At 57.0% G+C, this 11,720-nt stretch overlaps 6 protein-coding genes and 1 non-coding gene across 7 annotated transcripts; 6 read left to right on the top strand and 1 right to left on the bottom strand.

The window, feature by feature from the left end:
* The first annotated feature begins 828 nt into the window (after positions 1-828).
* SETTUDRAFT_165062 (uncharacterized protein) lies at positions 829-1,637 on the top strand. The gene has a single exon (XM_008031472.1). The coding sequence runs from the start codon at positions 862-864 to the stop codon at positions 1,309-1,311; it is 450 nt and encodes a 149-aa protein (XP_008029663.1). The 5' UTR covers positions 829-861; the 3' UTR covers positions 1,312-1,637.
* Positions 1,638-1,960: 323 nt separating this feature from the next.
* On the top strand, positions 1,961-3,341 carry SETTUDRAFT_96050 (uncharacterized protein; the record flags this gene model as incomplete). Its single annotated transcript, XM_008031471.1, has 2 exons — positions 1,961-2,221; positions 2,268-3,341. The coding sequence occupies 2 exons, from the start codon at positions 1,961-1,963 to the stop codon at positions 3,339-3,341; spliced, it is 1,335 nt and encodes a 444-aa protein (XP_008029662.1).
* A 729-nt stretch (positions 3,342-4,070) lies between these two features.
* SETTUDRAFT_165060 (uncharacterized protein) lies at positions 4,071-6,544 on the top strand. The gene is made up of 4 exons (XM_008031470.1): positions 4,071-4,769; positions 4,822-5,076; positions 5,128-5,646; positions 5,696-6,544. Exons 1-4 carry the CDS (start codon positions 4,192-4,194, stop codon positions 6,375-6,377), a joined length of 2,034 nt encoding a protein of 677 aa, XP_008029661.1. The 5' UTR covers positions 4,071-4,191; the 3' UTR covers positions 6,378-6,544.
* A 268-nt stretch (positions 6,545-6,812) lies between these two features.
* On the bottom strand, positions 6,813-6,901 carry SETTUDRAFT_t57. The gene has a single exon. It is a non-coding gene; the product is annotated as a tRNA-Phe (tRNA).
* A 275-nt stretch (positions 6,902-7,176) lies between these two features.
* On the top strand, positions 7,177-8,058 carry SETTUDRAFT_22545 (uncharacterized protein; the record flags this gene model as incomplete). The annotated part of the gene is made up of 1 exon (XM_008031156.1): positions 7,177-8,058. The coding sequence occupies one exon, from the start codon at positions 7,177-7,179 to the stop codon at positions 8,056-8,058; it is 882 nt and encodes a 293-aa protein (XP_008029347.1).
* A 1,085-nt stretch (positions 8,059-9,143) lies between these two features.
* On the top strand, positions 9,144-9,827 carry SETTUDRAFT_34120 (uncharacterized protein; the record flags this gene model as incomplete). Its single annotated transcript, XM_008031238.1, has 1 exon — positions 9,144-9,827. One exon carries the CDS (start codon positions 9,144-9,146, stop codon positions 9,825-9,827), a length of 684 nt encoding a protein of 227 aa, XP_008029429.1.
* A 534-nt stretch (positions 9,828-10,361) lies between these two features.
* SETTUDRAFT_165057 (uncharacterized protein) lies at positions 10,362-11,108 on the top strand. Its single transcript, XM_008031469.1, has 2 exons — positions 10,362-10,969; positions 11,020-11,108. The coding sequence occupies exons 1-2, from the start codon at positions 10,390-10,392 to the stop codon at positions 11,058-11,060; spliced, it is 621 nt and encodes a 206-aa protein (XP_008029660.1). The 5' UTR covers positions 10,362-10,389; the 3' UTR covers positions 11,061-11,108.
* The last annotated feature ends 612 nt before the right edge of the window (positions 11,109-11,720 follow it).

The raw sequence follows: 11,720 nt of genomic DNA, 5'->3' as shown, positions 1-11,720 counted from the left end.
AGCGCTTGAGACCCAAATGACTGACGGCAATGAACACGTGCTAGCGAGTGCGCATGGCACGAGAGACCGAGATAAGAAGCGCGCAGGCACGTTGCAGATGGGGAGGGGGGGGGGTGTGGAGGTCGAGGTGGAGGGGAAATTGAGGGAGGGCTTCCATATGCAGCATGGGGCAGATCGCCAGTGCTCTCCCCCTGCAGCCAATCCATGCCCCCCAAGCCCGCATGCAGCCAGCCGCTCTGCCGGCTCGGGCTATGACGCTGTCACCGAGCCTTGCTGCCAGTCTTGTCCCAGACATGCCACTCTGACAGCAGGCAGCACGGTGCTGCAATGGATACGCACGCATGCAAAACAAAACAAACACCACACACCAGAGCCGCCGCATCCTCGTCGGCGGGGGGTGCGCAGCCAGCAACCCAGCATAGCCCGACCAGTCCGCCTGCCCACAGACGCAGCGAGCCTGGGGAGAGTATACTCGGCTCAACGAGAGCGTCATCATCCATGGCGAGTGTGTTCCGCCAGAGCCAGGGTGGCCGCCAGAGAAAGGGCTCGCTGAGAAAGGCGGCCATGGCCAAGATGCGCGAAAGAAGCAGCTCTCTACGCAAAGCCGCCAGACCGCCCGTTGCTGCTGCTGCTGCGACTCCGACGACGGCAGACGCGCCTGCCACTACCAATCCAGGACGCTTCCACTATGACAAGGCGCTGCTCAACTCGCCTTCCGACAGCGGCTGGGTGCCTGTCATCAACCTCCCTCCCTCATCGACCGCCCCTCCTCCGTCACCGCCGCCTGTACTGCTCGAGTCGCCCATCATGGCCAGCACCCTCGCACCCTACGCCTCCACCACAACCGATGACGACGATGTCATGTCCTTCTACCGGCCGTCAGCAGCCAGCAGCGACTACTCGTCGTTTGCCGCACCCAGCCAGGGTCCCGTCACCTCTCTCGCACACCGCCGCTCGACGCGCAGCAACCGCCGCACCTCGATTACGGCCCTCGTGACACCTGCCGAGATTGACTCGGACGACGAGTGGGATTACAGTGAGACCGAATGGTGGGGCTGGGTCGTGCTTATAGCCACCTGGATTGTCTTTGTTGTGGGAATGGGCTCTTGCCTCGGCGTTTGGAGCTGGGCGTGGGACGTGGGCGAGACACCATATGCACCACCAGACCTCGAAGACGACGCAACCTTGCCAATCACCGGATACTATCCTGCATTAATTGTCTGCACCGCTGTCACCAGCTGGGTGTGGGTCGTGGTCGCCTGGGTGGGAATGAAGTACTTCCGCCATGCCAAAGTGGGCGTAGATGGATAGCCAGCCAGAGTAGACTCGCAAACCCACGATTATTGTCTACACTTTGCATGAACATACCCAGACCGCCGGGACCGCCTTTCTCTATTCTGGGCTCTTCGCTTAACCGTTCTGCTGCACGCTTAATCTGTTCTTTGGGGCTGAAACACTAATCTATAGCGCCGCTGTTAAGACGCCTCTCGCAGAACTCGCCTTCTCTTAGCTCGGGACGCTCCTCGACGGCAATACTCTTATTTTCTTATACTATTGGAACTCTTAGTCGCCCGCATCGGCATAGCTTGCTGTCCAAGTGTAGCAAAGGCGCAAAGTCAAGAAGGCAATAAAAGAACCGCCGTTATGCCGCCCTTTTTTTCTTGCGTCACCCACCGCGATTCAGTGGCTCCAAACTCAATTTCCGCGCCTGAGCCCCCCCCCCCCACTTGCGTGCTTGACCCCGTAACTCGGGACAAAGGCCCTACTGAACATGGTGCGAACACCTCCAAGACATTACATCAGCCTGCAACCTCCGATCCTTCTGTGCTGGGGCAAGCCAGTACCCATGGACTCGAGAATGCCACCGCCTGCTCCACCACGCACCCCTACGCCGCCTCCTGATGAGGAGGAGCCGCAGGCGGTTGGCCTAGGATTCGAGCACCATCTATCATCTCACGGAATGACGGCCCACAGCAACGGGCTGCTGTCGCCCATGTCTGCCACGTTTCCCTCGAAGCAGTATGCCACGCTCGCGCCCAGCGACTCGGTCTCGCAGAGGGCCTCGCCCGCCACGCTGTATACGCCCGCCAGCGCGACGTTCCCCTACACGCCAGCGACCATGGACACGGACGGCCCTTCGTTGAGCGGGTCTGAGAACCCCAATCCGTTCAACTTCCAGTCGGTGACGTATCAGCCAGGGCGACCCCAGGCCAAAAGCAACGTGCGTCTTGCACCTCCGCCCCCAAAGCTTAAACTGACATTGACAGGACGTCGGACGCAGACGAGGACACAAGTACAAGCACAGCAGTGTATCGCACCAGATCTTTCTAGAACCCGCCCCCCGCGCGCCGCTCCAACTGCCCGCCTCGCTGCCCATTCCCACGTTCAAAGAGTACCGTTCATCCATGTCCAAGGACCAGAAGCTACGGCTAGCATGGTGCTTCTGCCACTTGGTGGTCGCCGGTCTGGTGCAATGGGGCGCACACGAGTCGCTGGCGCTGACGGTGCTGTCCCGTCTGCTCTTCTACGATGCGCTGGGCGCATTTCTGTGCGTGGCTGTAGACGTGGGGGCAAACTTTGAGGTTTGGAAGCGGTCGAGCATCCGCCATCCGTTTGGATTTGAGCGTCTCGAAGTCATTGCAGGGCTCGGCATGTCGGTGGGGTTGCTGTTCATGGGGCTAGATCTGATATCTCACGGACTGACGCACGCGCTCGAAAACACGGGCGGGCACCATGCGCACCATGGCGATGCGCACGAGCGGGTGTCTCCCGGGAGCATTGACTTGGCTGCGCTGAGCGGCATTGTGTCGACGCTGGTGTCGGCAATGGTGCTCAAGAACCACGCGCGCATCGGCAAGGTGATGCGGATGGGGGCCATTGCCAACCTGCCGTCGGTGCTCAGCAACCCGTCGCACTTTCTGACGCTGTCGTGCTCGGCGCTGCTGCTGATTCTGCCGCTGCTGAGCATCCGCATGTACGTGTGGCTCGACAGGAGCGTTTCCTTCTCGGTTGCGTTTGCCATGGTGGCACTAGGGTGGATACAGGGGTGGACGCTGGGCAAGATGCTGCTCATGTCGTACTCGGGGCCCGGGGTGGCGGACGTGATCCGCGACGTGGAGACTGATGCGGCGGTCGGGAGGGTTGAGGAGGCCAAGTTCTGGCAGGTTCACTACGGGCTGTGCCAGGCGAATCTCAAGGTGCGGGTGCGGAATCTGGAGGAAATTGGGCGTCTCCGGGATCGCATCGGCAGCATGGTGCGAAACCGGTTGGGCGGCGGATACGGCAGCGGCGGGGGGCAGAAGTGGGAGGTGTCGACGCAAATTGTGCTGGAGCAGGATTAAGGGCGCTGGGCGGCAGGGCAGCACGAGGCAGGTGTGGGTGTAGGTGTACCCACCGTGCCTTCCTACACCACCCGACGTGCCTTCCTGCGCTGCCCTACGTGCCTTCCTACACTGCACTGCACTACGCTACCCTAACCTACTACCCTACACAGCCCTACATACATAGGGTTGTGCGAATCAATGCCCACAGCCCCTGTGGCGAGTCATATCGGTCGTTCGGCGAGGGCTGCCCAAAGCACAAGCACAAGCACAAGCGTGGCGCCGATGGGGCGGAGCGAACGGCTGTGCAAGTCTGCAGGGCAGCAGCAGCGCTTTTTTTTCCCTTTGCTTTCTTGCTCGTGCGCGCGCTGGGTTGGGCTGCGCGAGGGGGGCGGCGGCGGCGGCAGCGGGGGCCGTTTAGCAGCAGCAGTAGCATGGCAGTAGCAGCAGCAGGCAGCGAGACGGGGCGTGCAATGGGCGATGGGCGTGGGCTGGGCTCGGGCTGGGCAGGGCGTGGGCTGGGGCGCGCGAGACAGGTGGCAGCCCGTCCATCGCCGCCTGACGCCCCCCCTGTCGGCACTAGCAGCCTTAGCGAAAAGCCCTGTGGGCGCTTTAGATCAACAGGCACCCAGTGCGCGCTCACCGCCGGCGGCCTGCCCCGTGCGAGTGGTCCGTCTTTCTCTAATCAGGGTTGGGCTGCCTGCAGGTGCTTGCTGTTCGCTCGTCACGCCCACCGCAACTCTCCACACACCCGTTCGCTTTTGTGCGTCGCCTGAACAGCTGCGAGACTGCCTGCCTGCCATAGCGTGCGAGAGCCGGTGACCTGCGAGGCTGGCAGTTGGCAAGTCATTACTGCCTGCAGGTCCACGCCATGGGGATGGCCAGGCTTCGCGATGAGCGAGGCGCCCGATACCGCGACCGCGACGATGAATATTCCGACGACCGAGACCGCAAGCACCGCCGCCGTCACAAGGACCACAAGCACGACGACGAGCCCTCTGCATCGACGCGCGAGCGACGGGAGCGCCGCCGCGCCGATGACGCCCGCAGACAGGCAGACGTGGACATTGAGGAATTGAGGGCGCGCCGCGAGCAGTACTTCACCCGCACAGAGGCCGAGCGGCGGCGAGACCGCGAGCGAGACCGTGAACGAGACCGCATGGCCCAGGACACCCGCCGCGACAAGGAAAAATCCAGGAGCAGCCGCGACACCGCCCGCCGCGACACCACCCGCCGCTCGTCGAAAAAGCGAACTGTCATTCCCGAGGATGAGGACTTCGTCTTTGGCCGGCCAAAGTCGATGGGCCACGTCGATGACGTCCCCGCCCGCCGCCCCTCCACCCGCAAGAGGAGCGAGGAGGGCGGATCGTCAAACAGGACTGCCTACACGCCCGTCTCAGGTTCAGGATCCGCCTCTGTCCGCAGGGCTGAGGTCCCCAATCTATCCAGGTCAGAAATCACCCCACTTGCACCCACCCATGGCTGGGCTAATGTCAAACAGAAACGCCTCTGTCCGTGAGCCAAAGGCTTCCGCACCAGCAGCACCCAGGCTATCAATCCGACGCACAGGCACCGTCAAGTCTCCTGCTCCGCCCACGCCGCTCACCAGGACCCAGTCCGTCAAGGATGCCGCCCGCCGGAGTACCGGAGGAATCTTATCCAGCCTGTTTAAGCCCGCCCTCCAACGGACAAGCTCTTCCGCCCACAAGGAACACAAAGAGCACAAGGACCACAAGGAGCACCGCGAAGTCCAGAGGTTGGTCGCTCCTGCCAGTGGCAAACTATGCCATGTATTAACTCTGTTTAGGGCCGACTGTTTGGTATGTATGAACGACGACATCCCTATCCACAAGACCGCCAAGCTTGCCTGTGGACACCGCATGTGCTACTCCTGTCTCAAGCGCCAATTCACCCTTTCGGTCAAGGATCCCCAGCACATGCCGCCCAGATGCTGCACTTCGGAGCATATTCCCCTAAAATACGCCGACCGTTTGTTCGACGACAAGTTCAAGGTGCTCTGGAACAGAAAGTTTCAGGAATACACCACCGCCAACCGCCTGTACTGCCCGACCAAAGGATGTGGCCAGTGGATCAAGCCGTCCAAGATCAAAATGGACCCCACCTACGGTCGAAAGTACGCGCGATGCAGCACATGCAACACAAAGGTGTGCGTGCTATGTAACAGTAAATTCCACACAAAACGGGAGTGCCCAAAGGACGAGGAGACGAACCGCGTGGTGGAGATGGCCAAGGAGCAGGGCTGGCAGCGATGCTACAGCTGCAAGGCCGTCGTCGAGCTGAAGGAGGGCTGCAATCACATGACCTGGTAAGTTCAGGTTGCATTCCCTGCACAATCAACATCTAACCATCCCCAGTCGCTGCACGGCCCAATTCTGCATGGTGTGTGCTGCTCCATGGAAGACCTGCAACTGCCCTTGGTTCAACTACCAGCACGTTTCCGACGAGGACCGCCTCAACGAGATGCGCGTACCCTACGCACGCTACCCCGACGTCGAAGTGATTGAGATTGCCGAGCCGTCCCCGCCACTAGCACGCCGCTCGAGTGTCCGCACACGTGAGCGCCCCGAACGAGACCGCGATTACGACCGTGCCGACCGAGTCCTATCCGGACACCTCCGCAACTCGCTTCATGTCGCCAGCCCAGCAGTATCGTCAGTAAGACGCACGGAACCCGAGGTCCAAGTCTACGGCTTGGGCAATGCTGGCGGCCACCACATGAACGAGTCTTATGCTATCCGCTCCGTGCCCACAACCTCCCGCCCCGCTACTCGTCAATCCACACCCCGGAATTCCTTTTTCTCTAGCCGCCGTGTTTCAGCTCCCACTCCCTCCCGCTCTGCCCCCCCTCAAGCTGCCCCGGTGGTAACTTCTTCAGTAATGGCTGGACTCTCAAAAGATGGAAAGAAAGTTGGTGCAAACCGCGTAGGGACATGGCTCAACCATGTCCAAATCGACCCCGAAGCTACCGCCACCGCGGCCGAAGACGTCGAGGTCGATGACTGGAGGTGCGATGGCACCATGATTGGTATTGATTAAAATTTTGTTGTATATATGGAGTTTGGGTGTTGTCTTTTCCCATGTTTTTTGGTTCTCGGTAACTGGATGTACACGTATGGTTGGTAAAGGTTGTTGTTTTTTTGGATAGCATTTAGCCGGCGAGATACCCACTTACTTCTTCGTTAATGACGCATATTCGTTCTGGATAGCTTAGTTTGTTCAAAAAATGTTACGTTTTTTTTCTTTCTCTCAACACCGACTACACCACACTCTCTCGGCCTAATCTTACTCCCACAAGAAAAAAAGATTCACTCATGCCCAACACCGGACGAACACACAGACTCCGATCCGGTCAAGCAAAAACATGGTCCCTTGCACCCTGCATCAACGCTCAAGTCTCAGCCTCAAGCCTCAAACGGCGGTCACGAGAGCAAAAAGAATAGTTCGAAGAACCTTGAGCAAGCTCAAGCACGATGTCCCCTTCGTGGATCGAACACGATACCTCCAGATTTTGTGACCAAATTGACTTCAGTCTGGCGCTCTCCCAATTGAGCTAAGGAGACGGCTTTTTATTGGTGGGTTGGGAGATTGGAACAACCATATCTTTCCGGTTCTGCTCTCGAAGGATGGGAGATCTTCAGAACAGGCTAAAACATGCAAACATCACGGTCGTTTTGCGAAATAGTGTTGTGTGGAGATGAGGTTGTATGCTAGCGCGGATAAGGCTTAGCGTACCGAGACCGCCCATCCAGGGTCCGATAGCTCGAGAGCTTCACACTCAACCTCTTCAACTGCGAACCCCGCCCAAGAGCAACAGGCTTAACCCTGTTCCTGCACAATGCAGCTCTCACCGCTTGCGAACCCGTTGGCAACCGTAGCCCAACTCGAAACGTCCGGCTCGCAACTCGATGGCATCCCACCCGATCTCGAAGACTCGATACGCTTCGCCGGCGCAAGACTTACCCAAGCAGCTGGGATACTGTTGCGGCTACCGCAAGAAGTGGTTGCGCAGGCCATTGTCATATACATGCGATTCTGGCTCGGGCCTGAAGGCGGAAGTCTTGCAGAGTTTGGTGCAGAGCAGGTCTCAGCAGCTTCGCTGTACCTCACCACCAAGCTGTCTGCATACCCCAAGTCGGCACGAAGCCTCGTCAACGTATACGCATACCTCGAATCGCTTCCCACAACCTTCTTCAGCACGGAAGATCTCCAGCAGAAGCAGGACGCGCTCGAGTTTTACGTCACCGAAGGAACCTACGAGCGCCGGCGCGCAAGCCTCTTCGCCGTTGAGCAACGCATTCTGCGCGCCCTCGGCTTCAACGTGCAGGTCCAGCTGCCTTATACACTCTGCATAACCTACCTCCAAGCCCTCGATACTTTTGCACATCCCCGCGCACCAGAACTCGCCAAACGCGCAATAGCACACCTCAATACCGCCCTACTAAGTCCCCAGTGCCTGTACTTGACGCACCAGCCACCGGCGCTGGCTACCGCAGCAATTTACCTAGCGGCGCGAGAGACGGGCATCAAAATGCCAGAATGTGAATGGTGGGAGGTGTTTGATACAGACAGAGAAGTGCTAGGGTTCTTGTGCGTGGGTATGCTGAGTCTGGAGGGCTTCGCCCAGGAAGAAAAGAAGAGGTGGGAAGGGAGCAAGGTCCCGATGAGTGTTGAAGGTTTGGAAAGGGAAATGAAGAGGAGGAAAGAGGTAGAGGGTTAGCATGAGTCGTGGAACAGTGTTTCCAGGAAATGGGTGTCCTAGCCCAACCTTTCCCCCGATCCCTGGACCTTATGGTGCCCAACAAGTCGCACAATGTTAACGGTACTAAAGATGCTTGTAGATCCTATTTATTGGTAACATCTGCTTCAACAAGCAACGTACAGCTCTTCAGGACACCGTACGACAATCGGGTGGATACATTTCCAGATTGATGAATATACGCTCAAGTGCAGTATGGAGGCAGAATCAGCACATGAAAAAAAGGATCAAAGGCGACTTCAATATGAGACGCAACGTCCAACGGTACATGGGGTGCAAACAGTGAGTTTGCAAGGGATCAGTACGGATTCGACATGTCATAGACAGGTACGGGGCAGGATACTCTGTGCATTCAGGTACATGCCTTAAAGGCCCCTGGTCGGCATCGTACGCTTAGGAGAAGTATCAGGTATTTTCGACAACGTTGGTCGGAGACACGAGCAGAAATACTGAAACTTGACGGACTGTGCCGATGGAGCCGAACCGCAAGACAGCTATCAAGAATAATATCAGGGGAAACGCAACGAAAAAGACGTAATGGCAAGATTCTCAACACACTTCCATGACAACTTCAAGCATGCCCGGAGCCCCGGAATACTCCCGGGCATATACCAAGAGCGCGGAAATGTGCCAGGGGCAATCAGTAGCTTGAATTACGTCTTGCAATCTAGGCAACTATTAAGCTGTCTGCCTAAAAAAAAGTATATAGCAAGGTACCCGCAATGGCCCAAGGTGGCATGTCGCGTCGGCCTACAAACGTTAGTCTAGCTGAAACGGTATCTGAATCAAAAACAATCATTCACAATGCAATGCCTACTACACCGCACCCTCTCCTGATGCCCCTTTTGATTAACCAGGGCGTGTACGAGACCGAAAGGCCTTGTTTGACTGCTACACTGTCTTTTTCTTCCATTATCCATTCACAGCGCACAACCGTCTATCTGGACACAAGGATCGCATTTGCCTATTCAATCTACATAATCGACATTTTCTATCCTCAAATACAACTCAGCTTATCCAGCAACAGTATACATTAATTCACAACAATGCCCCATAGCGTTTCGACAGGCCGTGACCCAACATGGACTTACATGGTTCCCAACGCACCCCGTCCGTCTACCCCGGCATCCCCACGACGTGACTCGGCGGAAATATTGGTCCGTACGCGAAAGCTGTATGAAGACCTGTCTGCGATCAAACATTCTCTTGAAGCGCGCCTCCTTTTCCACAACCTCGGCGAAAAAGACGGTCTTTACTGTCTGAACTGCACGCACAAGTTTACCAAAGGAGCTTGCGGCCCCTCATGTCCGTTGCTCCGGCCTAAATCCCGGCCGTGGAATCTAAGCAGTGACAGCGGGAATGCGAAACGAGCGAAACTGTTGCGACAAGATGTCGGTACGTATCGTAGTATTATTAGTGACATAAAGGCCCGCGGTACGGCTGTACATGTCTCAACCGTGTGGCACTGGGAGCGGGCCGTTTCGGCGCTAACAGGAAGGTGTGAGGTGCCGACGGAGCACTACGCGAGACATGGATGGCCACAAGTGCGGCGCAAGAAGGATTCGAGTACCGATGAGGTATTCAAGGAGGGGTGGTCGTTTGAGGAGGCACAGGCCCAGGGACCAGGAATCGAGTTACAGATTATGCCCGAGGTGAGAAGTACCGGAATGAAAAGGAAGGCCGAGTTTCGAGAGACTGGTGTATTGCGGAAGAAGATGAAGCTGATATGATTATCTGGGCATCCCACGGCCAAGCATATGCCCTATTTCTTGGCCATCTTCTGTCGTCGATAGCGCTAACGAAGTGCAGCTCATCACCATCTAGGCTCTCAGTCCCGAACGCTGCATGAGTTGTGTGATGCTGAGAGATAAGCGTCGGCCTACTAAAAATATTCCCTGAAAAGATCGAATTCGTGTAGCGAAAGGAATCGGGAGATGCCAATTCCAACTAATGTGCTATTCGGTTACTGATCGCGATGACTCGTGGGGTGGCAAGGAGGATGTCGGGTCAGGGTAATCTGGAAGCAACGTAAGCGGTTGACAGAATGCAGCACATTGTATACCTACACCTACTTGGCTGAATCCTTCATAGCAAAAGCAATCATCAATGCAGTGTTGCCAACGTGCATTGGATGTGACGTGCGGTGTCGATGCAAGAACGTGGATCTTAGAAAACCATGACGTCAAGGGAGCTAGACGGGATGTCGCTCCAGACCTCCAGCCACTTCGCCTTCACCTCTCATACCCTAGACACTGATTTCTTTGTCAATTGTACTTTCAACCCAATTTAATCATGAGTTATCTCCGCCAAATGTCGATGCTGCGTTCAACAGCCCTGCGTCCCGCAGCACTTTCAGTAGCACCTCGAGCCCGCGTACAGGTCCGCTTTGCAACGCAAGACTACGGCTCGGGCAAGGGAAACCCAGCTGGCGAGTCACCGCAACAACAGGGCCAAAACCCCAGTGAGAACCTGGAGCATCCTGGCCCCGAACCGCCCAGTGTCGCCAAAGGCAAGTCGTCGTCATCGCCAAACAAAGACGGCAACTCGAACCAAAACGACTCGCCCAAGCCTACCTCGGAGTCGCCAGCCCCCTCTTCAAGCCAGGGCAAGCGTAGCTTTTCGACATGGACGCGCCGGATGAAGGACAGCAGCGAGCCAGCCGTCCAGCAGGGCCAGCAATTGCAGCCTGACCCCAGCCAAGTCAAAGGTGCGAAACCAAAGATACTAAACGAAAACCCTCCTGCAGCCGGAAACGAGAGTCAGGAAGTCCGGGAGCACAACGAGGACATGAGTAACCGGGCGGAGCAGGCGCATGAGCGGGTCAGCAACGAGGATGCCGAGAAAGACAAGGTGCCCAGTAGCTACTGGAAAGGTATGGTAAACGTTTGTATTGTGTGGAACGCATGGCTAACAGCTGCACAGGTGAAGGCGGACGCGGTGGTTCTGAGGGTGTTCGAGGATGAAGACTAAACACAGTATGCGATGCATAAAGACTGTGATGTATAATTAGCCATGACCAAAACTACAAGACAGACTTGCACATGTCAATGCTGAGCCAAATTACCTGTTTACACGTGAACTGCTAGCCTTGCCTGCACCTGTGTCCCGGTATGGTTGTGTTTCATAGCTGTTGTGCATGTTTGGGTGATGACGTAAAGGGCTGAACGCGTTCACCTGCCCCGCTATTTCGCAATGGGAAATTTCGAAATGCCATGGCGACCCACACTTTACCTGTGTCTGTATGAAGAGAACCGGCGAGAGACGTCAGTGCCGCCACGCTGATGGGCGAATTCGCAAGAATGAGCAACTCATGTGCAGGGCCGCGGCGTTGGGAGGATGCAGGTCGTCGAGGTTGGCAAGGCCCAAGACGGCGTCACAAAGACGATCTCACAATTGCGCATCGAGGCTGCCGCTGGTCATAGCTCCCCATTGGCCGCAGGGCGATGCGAGCGGAGGCAGGCGCGTTAGAGACCTTGTTTGTCCAAGCTCCAAACGCGAAGACCTACGTCACTCGCACGCACTCGTTGTGGCCGCCATTGTCAGTGCCTCCCCTCATAAACTGCCTCTCCACCACCGCCCTCTAGACCCTCATACCTCTTTTGCCGGCCCTGCCTCATACCCGC

This window comes from Exserohilum turcica (genome assembly GCF_000359705.1).
Source record: "Exserohilum turcica Et28A unplaced genomic scaffold SETTUscaffold_6, whole genome shotgun sequence".
Lineage (NCBI taxonomy): Eukaryota > Fungi > Ascomycota > Dothideomycetes > Pleosporales > Pleosporaceae > Exserohilum > Exserohilum turcicum.
This window is presented reverse-complemented; position numbering and strand designations above follow the sequence as displayed.